Raw genomic sequence first — 19,968 nt, forward strand, 5'->3', positions numbered from 1 at the left:
TCCCCAGCCCTGCACGGGCTCCCCACTGGATGTGGATGGCACCAGCCTGGGCCTCGCTCACTCATGGCCACTCTGCTACTCTGGGTTAACGCTGTGGCCAGAATGCTCTGGGGAGATAGTCTGATGACTGAGGACTGCCGTGCACAGAGCCTGAACGCCCCACCCCAAGCCGAGCCTATCCTTCCCCGCCTCCTCCTCCTCTGGGCAGCGGGCTCACTGGACGGAGCACCTCCTGATCTGAGGGCACTCTCGGTGCTCAAGTGTCAGGAGGGGGAGCCCAGCACGCACCGGCACTTGGGAGGCTGCTGCCCTGCACGCCTCCTCGACAGCAGACACCCACCTGCACTAGGGGCCTGGCCATGGATCAGCGTCGGTGGCTTCAACCGGAACCCACTGCTCTTTTCCTCTACAAGCACAAAACAAAAGATGAAAAGCGGGCCTGCTGGGGCAGAGCAACAAAGCCGGAGGGACCTGGGGCGGCCAAGGCCTGCAGTCTGGGCTTCAGTGGCCGTGAGTCTGGAGAACCAGGGCAAATATTTCCAAGTTCAAACAGAGAAGCAGAGGCTGGTCCAGTCCCATCTGTGGGGCAGCCCAGGGAGGAGGCTGGAGGGCCGCAGGCATTGCTGGCTCCAGGAGAACTGCTGGTAGCAGAGACTGCAGGGTGAGTGCAGGACTGGTCAGGCCTCCGCCCATCTACCCAGCTGCCTGCAGGGGCTGAGGGCCCCAAGGACAATCAGGGAGCCCCAAAAGACTGCCCTCCCTGGGACCCAGCTCCCCATCCCGGAGGACACAACTGCTATCAGGAAAAGTCCTGCATTACAGCAGATGTCTGGGAAATGAGATACGGTTTTCTGTGGTGAAAGATCAAAGGAGGCCAATGGCAGGCTTGCTCTCTCCAGATGTGCCAGGAAGGCCTGGGAGAAAGATGGGGCCTTCTGAGGATGGGGTCTGGGACTGACAGCCAAGGCTCAGAGCCCGGTTCAGCTCAGCCACCGGGGCACCCAGACCCCTTCATTCTGCATCCTCGTGAATGGCCCATCTTAGGGAGCGGGGGAGACAGGCTAACACCACTCCTGACCAGATGGGTCAGTAGAAAGCCTCGTGGTTCCGACAGGACAGTCTGTCCCCAGAAAAGTCAAGGGATGGCCTCACTTTTGTGCTAAGGTCCAACCCATGGGAAAAAAAACCTTTTCAGGTCACTGGGAACAAGCTCAATACACAGAAATCATGTGTGTGTTATCAGACACGAGCGGTGAATAATCCAAAAATGAAGTTGAGAAAAAAAAACTCCGTTTATAACAGCACAGAAGAGAATATAGTACCTGGGAATAAATGTAACCAATAAGAACTATAAAACATTGCTGGAAGAAAATAAAAGACTTAAAGAAACAGAAAGATGTCCCCAAAGGCCACACAGTTGTGCGATTCCATTCACATGAAATGTCCAAGGCAGGCAAATCCATGGAGACAGAAAGTGGATTTGTGGTGGCCAGAGGCTGGGGAGACCAAGTGGGGAGTGACTGCCCAAGGGCACAGAGTCTCTTTTTGGAGTGACAGTCATCCTAAAATTAATTATGGTGGTGGGTATACGACCCTTCAGCTGCCCTAGAAACCCTTCAGTTGTACACAGAAACACCACCATATTCACAACTCGTCAGGCCACACAATTAATTAAGTACGAAAATCAAATTGGAACTCCCCATCAGGCAGGAGGGCCCTGTGCTCTCCTCAGGCAAACACAGGTTCACAAGAGTGATGCCCCCTGCTGGTCAGCACGTGGGAGCCCATGCTGCTGGGGCTGGGGTCCCTCCTGAAAGAGGCCTCAACAGCCAGACAGCCCAGGATGTGGGGAAAAACATGCTGCTAGGTGGGCCTCTGGGGCAGGGTGATGCTGAATTACATTCCCAGAGCTCAGGGTTACTAAGACGATGACTGGCAATTTAGAAACACTGGGAAAGACTGAGGTAAAATTCACAACTGAGGTAATTTTAGAAGGTCCTCGGAGCTGGCCTTGCAATGCTCATACTGCAACTACTATTCACCACTCCGCTCTGACAGGCTAACCCTCGGGGTCGACCCTGAGCAGGTGCAACAAGCCTGGAGAGTCACAGACACTGACCACCACCTCCCGGCCTGGTGCTGGCCCGCCCATGAATGTACAGGACGTCCACCCTGAATGCTGCGGGGAACTGACGCACCACATGCCTCACGTGACTGGGAACACTGGACAGAAAGATGGCGGGGCCCAGAGCAGCAGGGGGACACTTACGGGGCAGGGCCCCCATCTGCACTAGAATAAATGTGCTCTCTGCTTGTGGCCTCTGGAAGCTCCCTCTGCAGCAAGGTCAGTGTGTAATGGAGCAGCGGTCAGAGCCCTAGCATGCATGCCCAGGTCATAGGAGTGCACAGGCCGCCATGCCCGTGTTCTCTCAAGGGCACATGCGTGGCCCAACATGAGCCTGCTGTGGGAGAACAGGACTCCTAATGGGGCAGCCTCTGCCCTCCTCTGAAATCACACCCAGGCAAGCAGGTTTCTCTGCCTTTGCCTCAGAGAGACCCCAAGTGCTGAGAGGGCAATGCTGGCTCCCAAGGGAATTCCAGGAACTCTTGGATTAAACCAGAAAGACAGATCAGAATTTAGCCTGGTGCAGACCAGAAGCTAGAGAGAATCTGAGAGGAGGCTCTCTGGTAGGGGCTCAAGCAACAAGTAAACACACTGAGGAGAAAGGGAGCAGGTTTCTCACTGTCAGGAAAGGGGCAGAAACATGAAGGAGGGTTTCAATGAACCTTGCTGGCACTGGACAGGAAGTATCCACATGAACTGGGGGGACCTATACACACAGACAGAGAAGCAGAGACACAGAACGCATGCAGACGTGAGTGCCTGTGTGTGAAGAGGTCCATGTGTATGTATACACGTGTATGTATGTATGTGCTCTCAGCCACGCGTGTTCCCAGCTGTGCGTACAGAGAGGGCCTGGGAGCAGCAACAGCCCCCAACAGCGCGGTGGGCCAAGTACTCAGATCTTGGTTCCAAGAGACCACTTCCCCTAAGCAGAGCCCGGACCCCACTGAGGACAGGGAGAGAAGATGATGAGCCTAGAACTGCTTCTGACAAGAAGAAAAGGGCATGCTCAAGAGAAGGATGGGGCCGTGGCGGAGAGCAGAGAAACCTGCTGGGCAGGGCTCCGCCAGCCAGATCGGCGGCCATTAGAATGAACTGACGCTTAGTTCATTAGAATGAACTAAGAGCTGAATGTTAAGATAAATACTAGTGACAACAGATTATAGCCCACTGACATAACTAGGTGAAGCTGGGGGACTGTTTCAGATGTGTGATGCAGGAGCCAGAACAGGATGCCTTTGCTCATCGCTAGGGCATCTGGGGGAAGATCGAATGGGGTGTCTAGGTGGTGGGATGGAGAAGTACCTTATCTTAAGGGTTACATTTTTTTTTTTTTTTCCAAAATAAAAGCTAAAAACAATAAAAAGGCAGGCGGGCAAGGAGCTGAGTAGTTCACTCTGTGGAGTGGATAGGTCAGCCTGTCCCCATTGCATACCGCAGAGGGGACCAGGGGCCAGGCTGACCTTTTATGACCTGGCCCCCACAGTCCCGAACGGGACTCATGAGGCCGGTGCCCAGGCTTTCCCCAAGGAACCCTGAGAACCAAGCTCCTCAGGACTTCCTGGTGGTCCAATGGTTAAGAATCCACCTTTCAATGCAGGGTACTCGGGTTCAAGCCCTGGTTGGGGAACTAAGATTCCCCATGCCACAGTATGGCCAAATAAAAAACAAAAAGCCACCTAGCTCCCTTTCAGGCCCCGTGAAGAGGTCAGCTCAGAACAGTTCACCTCTGGAGTCAGAACAAATTCAACCACTTGAAACAGTGCCATCAAATCAACCCTCAAAGTTACAGCTCGCCTCTCCCCCGACGGCGCCCTTGTGCCAGAGGCTGACTGAGTTTGCCTTGCTTTTGAAGTCAGCAGTGAATTTATACAAGGCGGGTTGGGTTACAGAATTCGGATGGTTATGTTCGCTCATTAAATCTTTTATGAGGAATTCCAGCCACGTGGGAGAAACTTTCAGGAAATCTTGGAGCTGGTTCTCTAGTGAAGGACCGAAAAAGGAAAAGGCTGCACATTCTTCAGAAAGGATCAAGCTATTCGCCATAAAGTTTTAAAGCTGTGATTAAATATATTTACCTAAACAGATCTAAGTAATATTAGTCAAGTGTGAGAATTTAATACACAGAGAAGGGGTCTGGAAAATTACATAAACTTCAGAGTGGTGATCATGGGGACGGCAGTGTGGCGGGAAATGAACAGGAGGACTCTTTCACTCTGTATTTCTGAGTTTTTAATGACACAGAGATACAGTATTTGTGTAAAAATTTGAAAAACGAGTCCTGTATTTCACTATGGATTTTTGTGTGTGTTTGCTTTTGTCTTTTTTTTTAAAGGGACCTGAAGCTCCCTGTAACTAGGCTCTGCTCGCAGAAACCGATATTAAGGGCCACAGAAGTCTGCCTCACACTGGATTCTACATCTGCCCGCTGAAGGTTGGGAAACACGAACCGAAAAGAGTGCTGATTTCCCACTGTTCTCCCTCGTTTAAGACAGTGTTTTATGAGAGTGCAAGTGCTTTTCATCCCAGGACACCCCCAGTGACCAACTGGTGAAGGGCAAAGGCACGCGAAGGCTCACCTGGTTCTGAGTCAGAATTGCCTGCAGATGGCTCGCAGAAGGTGGATGGCATAAAAACATTGTTTTTGGATACTGTCGACAAGGAGGTGCAGGCAGGGGAGGAACAAGAGGAAAACAGCGTGAGTAGGCAGGACAGACATGCCTGGGAGCATTTCTCCCACCTGAGGGGGCATCTCCAGGCCCCACTGTGGTGCTATGGGGGGTGGGGAGGTCAGCATCGCGAACCTGGCCTTCAGCCACTCTAGCAAAAGTGAAACCCCGGGACTCCTCCTACAGCCCCGAAACATGGGTGTCCAGCGGAACAGCCTGAATCTGCCTGATACCTAGCTGTCAACTCTGGTCTGCTGTGGCCTCCTGCCTTGCCCGTGTGTCTCCAAGAACACGGCAGGGAGGGACGCAGACGCTCCCCGGGGCCGAGCCCCAGACCCTGCTCCCTCTCAGCAGTCGGTGCTCGGTTGGCTGCAGGCTTCCCCTGCACCCCCTTTTAGAATCTTACAAAAACAACTGGTTCCCTTGTTGTGGGCCAGGCAACACCACAGTGGGGCTGAAGACCAAACTGTGCAGACTGCAGGCAGCTAAGTGGAATCAGAATGCAGCACAAAGCCAAGGCCTCTGAACGCAGACCACTTGTCTTTACATGCCTGATGGCTAAGCTGAACCCTAGGGGGGAATGCGCCAGAGGACAGGACTAATGTCTAATGTTCACTGGTCCTTGGTTTCTCCAGCCTACAGCCAGAGCACAGACTACCACCTCTCTTCTCCGCTGTAATTTTTTGATGGAAGAAGTGAGGCTTAGCAGTGGGCGGGAAGGAATGTGATCTATGGCCAGGAAGTGGATGCTGCCCTCCTGTATTAAGGCCCATGCAACAAGCGTGCAGAAAGCCTTAAAAAAAGAATGGACCCCCAGCCTGGACTGCAAGCTGTCCGGAGGACTCCTCAGTGCAAACCACAGCACCTCTGTTTGGAGTGGGGAGTGGGGGGAGTGTCTCCTGCAGTTATGAAAAAGGGGTCAGCTGTGCCCAAGGCAAGTGTTCAGGGAACAGGCATGAACTCAGGTGTGTTACAGGGGTGATGGTAAGAGGACGCTCATGTACTCTTTAAGCTTCCAAGAGTCTTTTCTCTCCTAAAGTGACATCCTTAGGGCTCACAGCTGTAAATGCTTTAAGTGAATTCCCAAGACTGAACTTCAAGCTAGGGAGCTGGAGGGCACGTGAAAGCCAGTGCTGCAGAGAGCACTGGGCAATGCTCGGGTTGGGTGGGGAGTTTGGGGGCCCTGCTGCAGCTTTGACCCTGCAAGGAACAACAGCAACCCCAGGCTTGCAGAGCCCCCCACTCAGTAGCCCCAGCGCCCTCTACCCCAGGAACCCGCCTTTGTCCACCAGATGGTCTCCTGGCCTCCGTGTATGCACAGACCTGGTTCTGGCCTGGAGGCTCCAACCCCTTGGGCCCAGCCTGGCCAAGCCCTCTGGGATCCCCTGAGCTCCCCTCCTTGGGGAGTTCATGCCATCCCACCACCAAGTGTCTGCCAGGGCTGCTGGACTCCCCATGTACTGTCTGTGTGTCTGGGCTTCTCAAGTGGCCCCCCTGGGCACTAGGCTCACTGCTGAAGGGCGAGGGAGACCCTCCACTTCCCACACCTTCAGTACACACATAGCCAGCAGCCCATACAATGTGGACATGCACTTAATGGTCAAAGCCCGAAACACGGCCCTGACATCCCACCCCTCCATAAGTGTCACTGATTCTCGAGGGTGTCTGTGCTGTGCTCAGCCAAGCTCCAACCTTACTCCCGCCCCGCCAAAAAAACTGAGCCTCAGGCTGAGCATAACTGGAGACACACAAGGGGTGGGAGGCACCGCAGGAGGCAGCAGGCTTGCAAACACGGCCGCTTCACCACCCAGTAAAGGGCTGCTGTTACCTGACTGTGATGGCGGGAACTGCGTTAAAGAGGAGGTTCTTTCTCGCTTGACGGGAGGGCAGTAATTTCCATCTTCTCGGTCAGAATCTACACAAAATGAGGAGGAGGAGAAGAAAAATCAGGCTGCTTCCACTTTTACGCCTGAAGCTGGTAAAACATTTGAGAGATATCCTCACCTTCTCCACCTTCGGGGCTGGAGCCGCCGGCTGACCTCTGAAATGAGAACACACGTCAGGGCCATCAGAGAGAGCCACACGGCCTGGTGGCTCTTGACTTCTGCCACCAATGGATCCCGAAATGCGGCACCAAGGGTGTGGGGCTTGGGTTCAGTTGCCCGGGTCACAGACTTTCGACCTAATGCCTGAAAATCTCCCGTGAACCTTCTGCCCCCGCCTCACCAGGCCTCGTGCCAAGGACTCCTAACAGCTGGGAATGTTTCCAACACAGGATCAGTATCCAAGTTTTTCCACTGGGTACAGCTCACTGGCATGTCCCCCGCACCCCCCACCCCAAAGAGAAAAAATGGCCCTGGCAAAGTCCATTCTGCCGAGGTGACCTCTCCACCCTGAAGGGCAGCAGGGCCGTGGACACTGGGTCAGGGGACCCCCATCTCTGGCACCTCCCCTGGTGTGGAACCCAATTTCCACGGAGGCTGCTGTTTCCAGAGTAGCTGAGTGCTTCGGTGCCACGGGCCCAAGTGTGCAGCACCTCAGACTACAGACCGGCTGAACAATCACGAGCTGAGAGAAGGGTGGATGAAGAACTTCCTCCCCAACAACCTCTGGTTTTAGAATGCGAACGACTAGCAATTAATAAGTTTAAAATGAGCCCCTGGCCCCATCTGGGGTGACACATCCTCTCTCAGGGACTTGTGATTCTTCAGAGCTAATCAGCCTAAAGCGAACTCCGAGGGGTCAACATCCCCACCCCCCAGCCCTGAGCACCAGAGTTGAAGGGGAAGCAGGGGAGCCAATTTTCTTATTTTCAGAAAAGCCCCTCAGGGGTTAAGTTTGGCCAAACGAGGACCACCTGCCTTGAGCCTGTGAGGGATTAAATGAGATGATGCATGTGAAAGTGCTCTGCAAGCTGCAGGGCCGCGAGTTGGGGAAAAGCTGTAAAATAAGGAAGCTGCAGATGAGGAGGCTGGGACCCTCGAGAACTGGGGCGGCGCTTTCCAGTAAAGGGCCAGCTCCACAGGCCCCATTCAGGCCACACGTATATTCTGTTTTTACAATCCTTTAAAAACCTGAACACCATCCGAGCTTGTAGGCTGGACAAAAAGAGGCGGTAGGCAGAGTCTGCAGACAAGTCCTAAAGGACAGTAAGAAAAGGACCCCAGACTGCACCCCCGCCCCATCAGAGACCATCTATCAAAATGCTCAGGAAATGTGAAAGCCTCCTAACTCGACGGGCTCAGTGGTCCTCGGGGCAACTGTGAACATACCACGGGGCTCAAAACGAAATAAAATACCCCCATAGGATTCAGCAGGCAGGCACTAGCTGAGCACAAGACAGTGGTCAGGGCTTGGAACGAGAGGGCGCTCAACTTCCTCTCAAAGGCTTGAGAGCTAGTTGGCCGTGTCTTGAATGTGGAACCTGGGGCAAACGGCTTCACTGGCCGAGGTTTCCACCTCCTAGCTTGGAAGACAGTGCGGCCAGTGCTTCCTCTGCAGGGATGAAGGTGCAGGGGTCGATGGGTGGCCTTACACCTGGACCTCCCGGCAAGCTCACCTCCTGGTGTCACACCCAGGGCAGCAGGGCTTCAGAGCTCAGGGGATGGTGTGGACAGGAGGGACCAGGGTAAGGCACCCTCTCACTGTGGGGGGCCGATGAGAGAGGCACCGTTGCAGTGCTGTCATTCAACAGGCCTGGGCTGGCAGCTGACGGCCAAGAGCCGTGCCCGCGTCACCAGGACATCAGGGGTTCCTCTCGGATGCCCCCTGCCCTGGCTGACACTGTGAAGGCACAGGCTCCAGGGGCGGCTCCTGTTGTCCTCTAGAGCAGGCCTTGCCAGCCCCAGACTACCCCTGCTACCCTGCCCCCAAGTCCTGGCCTCAACTTCTTTCCTCCTCTTCATTCAACAAGCATTTCGACTCTACCAAACCTCCCCACAGCAGGCAGCCTCCGAGGCCCGTGGCACCTGTGGCTTCCTGAAGGATGCCTGGGACCTGGAACAGCCAGCCCCTGTAGACATTCCTCTCTCACAAACACCCTCCCTTCCCTCGCCACCCAGGTGCGAATCTCTCAGGCTGTGGCCTCACCCCTCCCTGCTCTTCTCCGTCGCTCTCGCTCCGGGTCCCCCGCTAGCCTCTAAGTTCCGGGAGAGTGTGGCCCCAGTGCTCAGTGGGGCTCGCTCACCACGTGTTCAGGGGAAGCACCTGGATCCCAGGTGCTCGCTGGCCACAGAGAAGCAGCCAAGTCACCTACCACCCCGACTGTATGCGGAGTGGGGGCCCTGACAGCTGCAAGGCCAGGATGGTCCTCCTGGTTCTCAGCTCCTGGGGAGGACGGTCCTCCGCCACCTCCATCTCAAAGGGCCCCTGTCTGGCTGCCTCTTCCGCTGGCTAATTTCCATGGGTGTGAATGCCCCAGGGCTCCTTCTGCTAGGAATTTCTAATTTCATTCCATTTTGGTTGGAGAAGACAGTGATTTCTGGACTCCCTTTCTTCTGTCATTTTTTTTTTTAAAGTACTTTGGGGCTTTTTTAACAACACTTAACTTGCTTATCCTTGCCAGCGACACCCCAAGCCTCTCAGGGATCCGGGTGTCCCTGAGAATTTGATGGGAGCCAGGAGCCTCTCCCCTGAAGTGTGCCTAGGCCTCTGAGCGGCAGCCCTGCCTCTTGGGGCCTAGGACTGCTGGCTCCAAGTGGCCTCCTGCTACACTAGGCCCCTCCGCCTATCACACTCTAGCCCTGCTGTCTCCCTCCCGTTTTCTGACACGGTGACACCGTTTCCGCCTCAGTGTTCCTTCTCCATGTGCGCGCTGCTCCCACGGCTGTCCTGACCACCTCCAGGGTGAACCAAGCTCACGTGCCATCCCATGACCCAGCGAGAGGAAGCAGCTCCTCTGCCCCCACCCTCCAGCCTCTCTCGGGCCTCAACTCTGTTTTGGGCTTCACAGTGACAAGTGATCTGCTATGCCCATCTGTTGTGTGCCTCCTGCTACCACGAGGCCCTACCCTGCCTGTTCGGCTTACAACTCACACACCCAACACCTAGGATACTTGCTCAGCAAGCATCTACTACACAGATGGAGCCCCGATCTCTGCCACAGCCCCCTGGGTGACCTGGAGAAGAAAGGGCACCTGGCAAGACAAGACACTCCCAGACCTCTGCCCTCAGGAGGCCCTCAAATCCATGCTCCAAGTCTCAGAACCATCCCACAGCCATGTGGCCAGCCTGCTGGTCCTGGACAGCCTGGGAGGCGAAGGCCTGTGAAGGACAACACAGGAGACTCCTCCACTGAAAGAGCCTTTCAGAAGCTGTTGGAACTTCCTGTGGGTTCTGAAACAGCTGACTCGGAAGCAGTGAAGACAGTGACGTCAGTAACTCTCCTCAACAGGAGTCAGCACGAGGACGCAGGCGGCCAGAAGTCAAGTCACTTCGGCTTGCCTTGGGAGATGCTCTTCATGTTGGAAAGCCCCCTCTGTTGCTTGTGTGAGCTGCAGCCTGACCTCTCCCCACCCCGTGGCCCCCATCAGAGAAGGCCCGAGCTTGCCGTCTAGGCCTGGTGCCTTGTGCTATCTTCCACTCCCTGGGGCACACGTGGGGTTGGGCCCAGTGACCTGTAGCCCAAAGCTTGGGAGCTGCTGCTCCAGGGATGACTGTGAGGAGGGTCTTGAGAGCAGGCTCTCAGGATCTGTGATTTGGGGGAGCAGTCAGGACGGAAGTGGGGTGTGGAAGCCCCACGTCCTTCTCTTCTTCTTTCCACAGCAGAAGCCGTCCCTTGATGACGTGGGCTTCAGGCTGACACCTTGGGGATGCTCAGATCAGGGCACCCTAACTGCGCACTTCACAGTGGCTGTGCGTCCCACATCAGTGGAGGGGGTGGGCAGGGTAGACCACCTTCTCAGAACACACTGGAACCCTGGGGAGAAGCAGCTTGTCCTGTGAAGGGCATACGAACCTGTCACCAAGCACCAGACTGGAGGGAACACCTGGCTCAGGACAGGGCCAAGGGGCTGAGAAGCGCCCGTCCTTTGTGTAAAGGCTGAATCGACGGCAATTACTAGTATTCTGTTTACTGAGGCTTGCACCCTCCCCAGACAGGGCTTTTGTGAGGCTGCCTGGCATGGGTGGCCTTGAGGGGATAAGGGTGCCAGGCCAGTCCAGGAGGTGGAGAAGGAGCAGGAGGCTGTGTCACAGAAGCTGAGAAACAGACAAACAGGCAGTGAGCAGGAGTGAGCGGTGCTACCTTCTTGGCCTCCCGGAAAGATGAGAAATCAAGACCATGTCAGGGACATTCCTTCCAGAAAATACCAGTTGGCCTGCCAGGGACTTGGTGATCCGCACCCAGATGGACCCCCATCTGGACAGTCCAGCCAGAAAGTCCGCTGCTGTGACTGCAGGAAAATGGACACCTGGATGAAGACCCACTTGAGGGAGGCGCCTGCCAAGGCAGCCTCACCTTCACGTGGACCGCAGGCCCACTCACCACTGTTTATCCTTTGACTCAGGGAAGCAGCTCAGAGCTTTTTACCCAAAAGGCAGACACTGAAAAAAAAGAGAAAATGAGGTAGCCTCCACAGATGTGCCTGCTGGGCAGGGGCGGACGAGTGGTGAAGCCCGTGCACATCCAGAGGACGGGCAGGGGAGCAGTCCGGCCAGGGGACTTGGTCCAGACTCTTGGTTTCCCAGTGGGGCTCGTAACACGTTTCAGGCTCGGGACTTCAGCTGGCAGACTTCAGCCAGGCTCGGGGTGGGCACCGGGAACACTTTCTCCAGGTCAGATGAAGAACTTAATCTGGATGTGGTTTGCTGTCCCTCAAGCTGCCTTGTGAGAGCCAGGTCTGCTATAAGGAGGCTGTTTCCTGGTCCTGGGGCTTCAACGGCCAGGGCTCTGATGAGACTGGCAGATGATAAGGGCCCTTTATAGGCAACAATTCAGTGTGCGATATATCGCAGCTTTACAATCCCCCGAAGGATCGTGGAATGAAGAACAGGCTGAACGTGAGGGATGAGCCCTGTCAGGTTACACGTGGGTATTTCCTGAACTCCAGAGTGAGACAGAGTGAGCGCCAAATCTGCTCTGAAGCAGGAGCAACTAGTCCAAGTTCACCACAGAAATATCTCAGCCCGGGAAGTAGCTGGGATCAGGGTCTATCCACACCCTAATTGACCTAAAAAACAAACTCTGCTGTGTCTTAGTGACCCAAAAGCAGAAAAAGCTGCGGATGGCTGATAGCTGTCACAAATGGTGTGATGGCAGTACTGCTGGGACTTCTGATGGAACCAGGGATGCCCAGTTACCCATGTTAAAACCACACAGGGTATGCACGGGTGTGTATGTCACAGGCATGGCCCTGTCCATGAAGCTGGCACGTTCAGAAACAACCCCCCTCCGCCCCAGGCCCTCTCCCACAGCAACGTAACAACCATCTTCACATTCCCTGCTATCGCCCTCAACCTTGCATCTTTCAGTCTGGGCACTGCTTGCATTTCTCAGAATTAGAGCTTCTGACCTACAGTCCACAAGAATTGAGAAGCTGAGTTCTGTTGGCCAGGCCTCAGAAATCGGCATCTGGACTGGCCATAGAGAGAAGGCGAGGCCCTGTCTCACAGGCATTAGCAGAAAGGGGTCTGAAAGAGCCTGGCTTCTGGAAGGGCCGCTGCCGTGATGCCACCTCTACCATTTGCCACCCTCCACAGAAAACCCTCGACCTCTGCAGCTGGAGGTTCTCCGTAAGTTGCGCTCTTCAACCCAGACAGCAGTGGAGGGGCCCCGTTTCCTGGGCAGATCCTCACAAAGACCACCTGTTCTCAGGGAACTGGGAACATGTGCCTGCTGTCACCTGACTCAGGAGAAGGTTCCAGCAGCTGCTCTTGCCCAACCCAGAAAATGACTGCCTCTGAATTCCTGCTCTTGGCCCTCAAGTGGGGACCTCAGATTGGAATCTTCCCTGGGCTTCCTTCCGTCAAGCCCCCTTCCAGGCCACGAAGGATAGCCCCCAACAGGGACAGAATGGTTCTTCTTTTTCCACCACACACTGATTCCTCCAAATGTTAAGATTTGGCTCCAGCCTCACTTGGCTGAACATCACTTCTTTCTGTGAATCCCAGGGTCTGGCAGCTCTAGCTGAATTTCAATGGTTTCCTCAAGGACATGGGAGACTGGTGCTGTGACACAAGGAATCACTAAAGGTCTGGGAGAGGGCTGGGGCTGTGATGCCCTGGGTGCCATGTGGTGGGGTGGGATCCTGTTCTCTTGAGTCACTTTTCCCTGATGTGGGAACGGGGGGCTCTGCCACTAGGTACCGAGAGGATGAAGCTTTCGATCCTGAATGGAGGATAATGTTTACCTTTCCCAATTTATCAAACTCCAAAAACTCCAGACATTTCTTGTTCTGGAGAATTCACAGTCTTCTCCACCTATAATCTTCCAAAGCCTTCTGAATACAAAGAAAAAGGGCTCAGGGGGCTCCCTCCGATTCAAAGGAAGCAGCTCTTCTTCCTGCTTTGATTGAAGACAAGCAGTTCACAGCCCAACCACAGTCCAGACACAACTGGTCTTGCAAAGCAACAGGCATTAGACACCTTTTCCTACAGATCAAGGAAGCTTGAGCCTTTCGTGTTTCTAAGATACTGAATTTGAAAGCCCGAATTCAGGAGAGACGGAAAAACGGAAGGAGGGAGAAGGGGCTGAATTGGAGGTGGAGAGTTCTACCCTGCTCCTCAAGTCCTCTTCTGACCCTTTGCTTCTTTCACTAACAGGATTAGGTGCAGGCTGTGGATGAATGTTCCCCTGACTAGAAAGGTCTCAGCATAGAAGGGGACGTGCTCCTTGCTGACTTTTTGGCAGCGGGAATTAAAGGGCGCCGAAGAGAGCCTTCTCATCTTTTCAGTTGTCGCCAGCTGCTGGCGACCTGGGGTCTGGATGTAAGGGCCGAGGGGGAGGGGCCGGTCTGGGTTGGGAGCCCCAGGCTGGGGGATGCCAGGGGGAGGCGGACTTACCCCTGCCAGTTCTCGTGGAAAAGGAAGAAGCTGGGCTTCGGGAGCGCGGGCCAAAGCGCTAGCGGGGGCAGGAAGCTCTAGGGCATGCTCACCAGCTGACTCGGGGTGACCCGTGCCATGGTGGGGGGCCTCAGCCTCCCCCCGAGGCTCCTCTCCCGAATCCGACAAGTCTTTTTGCTCTGCAGAGGACTGGGAGCAAAAAAGACAATTTTCCTTCAATGTAAACAAAGCCTGCAATGCGGGGCAGGGGAGGGGGTGGGATTCAAAGGTTGAGCATCTCCTGACGCTCCTGCCCGGGAGGGACATCGGGCCAAGAGAGCTGGCCCTCCATGCTGTCAGAGGGCGGTGACATGGGCCAAGTGTCAGACTTGGCACTTCCTAAGGTGTCCAGGAAGTCGGACCCAGGTTTTGAAAACTGGCAGGCGGCCTCTGCGGCATGAAGCTCCTCTGCTGGTGGCAGCCATGAGGAAACGGTCCCATCCACTCAGACAACTCAGGAAGGTGGGTGAGTGCCAGCACCGTGTCTGGCCGCTGGGACTGGGGCTTCAGCAGGAGCTGCAGCCCCGGCAGCACCTCCCATCTGTGCCGGTAAACCCGAGAGGAAGGAAACGCATTCCTGCTCAGCGAGTGCAAGTGTCCAAGCGTCGGGGACCCAGCAAGCTGGGTGGAGGTCTGGCTGAAGGAGAGAGCCCCTCGGCCTAGGAGTCTCCCGGGCCAAGCCTGATCTAGAAAACAGCCAGGGTAAGGGGAAGCCGGAATCCTCTGAGGCAGTTCTTGGGGTTCAGGAGGGGCTTCTATGGAAGTGGCTTGTTGCAAAGCTGGTGGCCTGGATCCAACAGGTGGGCTCTGGTCCCCAAACCTCATCCACCACAGGCTTCTCTCACTTTGTGAACTGAATGACAATGGGGCCACCCTGTCTCCCTGTAGACGCAGCCACATTCCTCCTGCCTGTGAAGTGACTGAACCCTCTTTAGACAAGACTCGGGACTATTTTTAAATGTGTGAGCCTGCTGGATGAAAGCAACTACATAAAAGATTTAAGAGAACGTTCAAACACTCTTGGAAAAGCAAAAGCCACGTGACGTTAACACATCCACATGTCTGAAAGTCACCCAAATGGACTCTTCTTATGCAGGGAGATCACAGACGTAAACCCCTTCCTCCTCAGGCTCCTCTTCCAACTTGTGCCGGGGGCCGAGGCGGGGCCCCACACCTGCCTGCTGCTGCTGTGCGGCCAGCACTGGACACCCAGCCAGAGGGGACAAACCCAGAGCTCCATGGGAGACTGTCCATCTGTATACAGAACAACTAGGGTTTTTAAAACAATCCCCACTTTTCGAACAGAAAAGTTCAAATGCCCTCACGTATGGCAGAGATGAAGTTTATACCAGAGAAACAAAAAGAAATACAAATGCCACCCCAGCATTTTCTCCTAGGGTCTTGAGTATTTCTTCTGGACAAGGAAAGTAAGCTCTAAAGAGCCTGTAGGTTTTCAACATGTTTGTTAAAGTCAGACACTGGGATTTTGGCAGCCTTTAACATCATCCTAAAATACAGATGGCTGACAAAAAGCCACACACACAGAACACGCTTGTTACACACAGAGTAAGCGCCCAGCATTGTCAGAGACATCCTGCTTTCTGCCCAACAGCAGACTGCTGTTGTAACTGCTTTCTGTCTTTTTACTAAACTGCTTTTTGTCTTTATTCTGCCACGGCAACCCCAAAGTCTTCTGCCTTCAGATTAACAAATATTTGGAAGATAAAGTAAATGAAAGGAACCTTCAGTTATCACAAACAGTGTAACAACCCACAGAAGGAGATTCAAATTCTCTTCCTGTTTAAAAGAAAAAAACTGTCTTCATTCAAGGCAGTTAAGAAGGTTTCATTTTTGCCCCTAAAACACAAACGCGTGGAAACGCAAGCATCTTGTGAAGAGCGCCATCTTGAGGAAGTTCGGGCATAGGGAAGCGACAGGAAAGGCTCTTGCATTTGGTCTGGGTTTTGGCATCAAGACTGCAGTTCCAGCTGCCCGAGGCTCTAACACAGAACGATGGGAGGATCTGAGGACTCTTCCCAAGACCCAGGGACGCCACCGGCAGGCCACCGATCTGTGGTTTGCTGTGAAGGCAACTCAAACCTTGTCTACGGGACAGACAGAAAATCCTAGGTGGTTTGATCACCAAACCAGCACCAAAAATGCCTGGGCTGGCAGCCTAACTTTTTTCTTCTCAGTTTCCAATCTTTTATCTTGATCATGATTTGGTAATAACAGCTGGGCCTCTGAAGGGGACTGGGGGCTCCTGGAGTACATCCCATGGGTGCACTAGCGGTTTACGGATTACCCACCAGAAGAAGGGAATGGGCCCACAGGCGACAATGGGACTCCTTGATCTCTGTGGATCCAAAAGTGGCTCAGAAAATAGCTGTGCGGGTGGCACTTAGGACCGTTTCCATCTGGACTAAATATGTTACAGGATGTTTCTGAATTAATGGTCACTCTCTCAGGCGTGACCATGGCACTGGGGCTGTGGGGAGGAATTCCGAGGAGACAACTGTCTTTAAGGGAGAGCCGTCAGGGGGCACAACTGACAGCTGAGTGTTTCTAGAGCCTGGTGGGCTGCAGTCCATGGGGTCGCTAAGAGTCGGACATGACTGAGCACCTTCACTTTCATGCACTGGAGAAGGAAATGGCAACCCACTCCAGTGTTCTTGCCTGGAGAATCCCAGGGACGGGGGAGCCTGACGGGCTGCCGTCTATGGGGTTGCACAGAGTCAGACACAACTGAAGCGACTTAGCAGCAGCATTTATGATAATGATGTTAACAGTGAAGCCTACCCAAGGTGGCTTCCCAAGGGTCCAGTCCATGGTACCATTCTTTTAATTTCTCTGAGGACTTGACAAAAATTTCAGAACAGAAAGTTGAAAAAGGGCAAAAAAGCTCACTTGGAAAAAAATAACAGCAGCCTGTTGTTTCCCAACCCTGTGGTGTGAGCAGGGAGGGCTGAGATGGCAGCAGGACGGGAAACCAGAGGGGGCCCCAGGAAGGCATGGTGGCTGCTCCTTGCAGACCCACCTTGCCCCAGCCCCGGGGGCCACACAGACACCAGGCCAGCTGTCCGGGCCTCTTCACGTCCTTCCCGCCTGATGCCCGAGTGGTCACAAGCAGCAGAGAAGGAGGAGGCCCCATGTCTACTGGGCAGCCGCCTACTCGGCAGCTCAGACATGGGCCTTGATGAATACACAGACTCCCCTGGCCTCTGCTGCAGAGGTTTTCCACGCCCTTCCAGTGATCTTGTCACACAAGTATGACAGTAGCGGAGAGCCGGAATCTGAAGAGCTGACGGTCAGCTATTTTTAGAAGCCCATTTAGAGCTGGCACCGAGTCAATATTTGGAGGTGCACGTTTTCATGAGGATGAGCATCCTGTTGGCAACTCTTCAGGTTCAAACTTACCCTGTTCGCATAACTAGAATCAACCTTCTGAAGGTAATGAGTGTAACTTGGCCTTTTGAATAGACAAAGCAACAGAGCCATCTCAACCATGAAAACAGTACTGAAATAAGAATTAGTAATTTTAAAAGCATTTTAAATTCAGCTGAATAAACGTTACACTTTAGTTTTTCATCCTGCTGATTGTTGGAAAGTCTTCAGAATTAGCTATTTCAATTACTTGTTTCAAATCTGGGTTGCCAACCGTTTTTTCTGTAAAGGGCCAGGTGCTGAATATGTTTGAATCTGCAGGCTGCCTGGTCTCAGTCCAAACTCCTTCATGCTGCAGCTGACAGGGAGAGAGCAGCCACAACTCCCAGTACACACTGGGTGGGGCTGTGCGCCAATAAAGTTTTATTAACAAAAACAGTTATGACAGCCCTTAGTTTGTTGATAATCTAAAAGTGGTTCAAAAGAGAATCACAGTAAAATTCAAAATTCTAGAAAGTCCCGATTTTATGGAAAGCCTGAGTAAAATAAGTGACTTTCATATCTGAAGCAGAAACCAAACACGTTTACTTCTAAAAGCCAGAAGAAACACATCAGCCCCTTCACAGAGGCTGAACTTCCAAAGGACAAGTGATAAAAGCACGTGAAACTAAACTGTATGTATTGGTTAGGGCCCAATGGGGAGGAGGCAGCTGAGGCTGATGGACCTAGAAAGCATGACCCAGGAAACAGAAGCAAAAAGGGAAGAACCTTTTCTTGTGTTTTCTGATTCCTCAGCAGAAGAACTGACAATGGGAAAGATTCATGCGAGAACAAGCCCAGCAGATAACACAGAAAACACCCTGCAAGGGGTGTGGGGGTCTCAGGGCAGCTGCCTCTCCTCCCCACCTCTGCCCCCACAATAGCACCGTTCCCCACAGCCCTTGAACAGTGTACCGCGCACAGGAAGAAGACTGGCCTCTTCTCAGACCATGGGGCAGGGTCTACAGGCAGCGGCTCGGCTGCCAGCAGCCCCCAGCCTCAGAGCCAGTCACCTTCGGGAGGACCCACCTGGTCTGTGGGTCATGAGTCCAGAGCCGAGGGGCCCCTCAGAGGCTGTCCTCACTGACGAGACACACACAGATTTCAGAATACTGGTATCAACTCAGTGCAGAGGTCACTCTGAGACCTTGCCGTGGCCACGACATCACACCTGCTGTCCCCGGGCACGAAGACAGGCACTTTTTTTTTTTTGACAAATAGGGGGAGTCCCCATATACCCCTGGGTCACCACAGAACATGGACTAACTCGAGACAAGCCCAACCTTCCACACTGCCCCATCAGGGAGGGACATGGCCTGCTGACTTCAAGGTGAACAACCATACATGACAAGGACCACACATGGGAAGGCACCGCCTCACCCTCCAGGCGCGCGAGCTCTTCACCATGAATTTGGTGAAGTATCTCCAACAACAGAGCCAAGCAGAAACGTAAAGCAACCTTTAAGGACAGGCAGCGAACACATGATGCAAGCCGGCTGCCAATTATTCTAAATGCACTTACGCCAAGTTGGCTGGGGCCAAAAACTCCCCTAAACACGGTAAAGGTCCTGTTTTTCCTTACTCAGCACTGCTCCCGCTCCTCCCCTCTCCTCCCACCTTCCCTCCCTCCTACCAGGTTCCCTGATGCACAGCAGTACTTCAACACTGAATTAGAAGGAAGCGCTCTCTCTCTGTTTCTTAACAGGGTCTCTGAGCCCTGTCCACGCACCGTCTGTTAACCCTGGGCCATGGTAAACCTAAGGCCACCAGGCCTTCTTCCCTGAGCCCCATGGCGGCGCTGCGACCTTCGGGGGGAGGTGGGGGGGGACGAGGGGATGGGAGAACATACCGGCCCCTTACCTTTTGTCCTTTCTCCTTCTGAAACACAAAGACAGGCGGAGCAATGGCAGGCTTTTCTGCAAAAAGAAAAATTGGTGTTTTTCCCCCCAACACTATATTCATACAGTAAACACAGCTACATTTGTTTGTGATAAGTTAAAAACAAAACACAAATCCAATATAAAACTAGTAACTCGAATGATCATCGGATCACCTAGAAAACAGTTTCTCGATATAAATGCATAGTGTTCAGCGTGTAAAGCTATGTGCATCTTTCTGTGTGCATGTACACACCAATAAACGGTTTCGAGACTGGCTTAGAACGGCCATGTCACTGGGCAGTTCGTAGGTTTAAAATGTTTGTTTTCAAATCTGCAGGCCAGCTGGGGCCAGGGGCAACCCATCCACAACCTCTGCCCACGAGGCACACGCTCTTTGGAGGATTACTGTGCTCAAGTCAGCTCTGCGTCCCACCGGGGTGTGTTAGGGAAGAGTGTGGGGCTGTGAGGAGTTAGGGAAGAGCGTGGGGCTGTGAGGAGTTAGGGAAGAGTGTGGGGCTGTGAGGAGTTAGGGAAGAGCGTGGGGCTGTGAGGAGTTAGGGAAGAGTGTGGGGCTGTGAGGAGTCAGGGAAGAGAGTGGGGCTGTGAGGAGTTAGGGAAGAGCGTGGAGCTGTGAGGACTGAGAAGCCCAGCCTGCACAGCCGCTGCTGGAGGGAGAAGCCCAGGGGCGCTGTCACTGGGCCAGGAGACGGCTGCCGCCGGTTGTCCTCAGCCAGCACCACTGGTCTTCCGTCCGAGGGGCCACGTCCCTGGCCCTCTGCCATCCGCCGGAGCGGGCACCGCCTTTCTGTCTGGGGCCTGAGTGCAGGGCTCT

At 53.9% G+C, this 19,968-nt stretch overlaps 1 protein-coding gene across 4 annotated transcripts in view; it reads right to left on the bottom strand.

Annotated features, from left to right (window-relative positions):
• Nucleotides 1-19,968, bottom strand: part of RANBP3 (RAN binding protein 3) — a 50,935-nt gene that overhangs the window by 13,087 nt on the left and 17,880 nt on the right. Inside the window, exons 2-7 of one of the 4 annotated variants that reach the window (XM_040242071.1) lie at nucleotides 19,117-19,172; nucleotides 13,795-13,983; nucleotides 6,799-6,835; nucleotides 6,623-6,709; nucleotides 4,705-4,776; nucleotides 341-406 (exon numbers count right to left, since the gene is read on the bottom strand). In XM_040242071.1, coding sequence (XP_040098005.1) covers nucleotides 341-406; nucleotides 4,705-4,776; nucleotides 6,623-6,709; nucleotides 6,799-6,835; nucleotides 13,795-13,983; nucleotides 19,117-19,172 — 507 coding nt within the window. The remainder of the gene's footprint in view (nucleotides 1-340; nucleotides 407-4,704; nucleotides 4,777-6,622; nucleotides 6,710-6,798; nucleotides 6,836-13,794; nucleotides 13,984-19,116; nucleotides 19,173-19,968) is intronic. The other 3 variants (XM_040242072.1, XM_040242073.1, XM_040242074.1) reach the window with 3 other exon arrangements.

Source organism: Oryx dammah, unplaced genomic scaffold, assembly GCF_014754425.2.
Source record: "Oryx dammah isolate SB20612 unplaced genomic scaffold, SCBI_Odam_1.1 HiC_scaffold_5, whole genome shotgun sequence".
Taxonomy (NCBI): Eukaryota; Metazoa; Chordata; class Mammalia; order Artiodactyla; family Bovidae; genus Oryx; species Oryx dammah.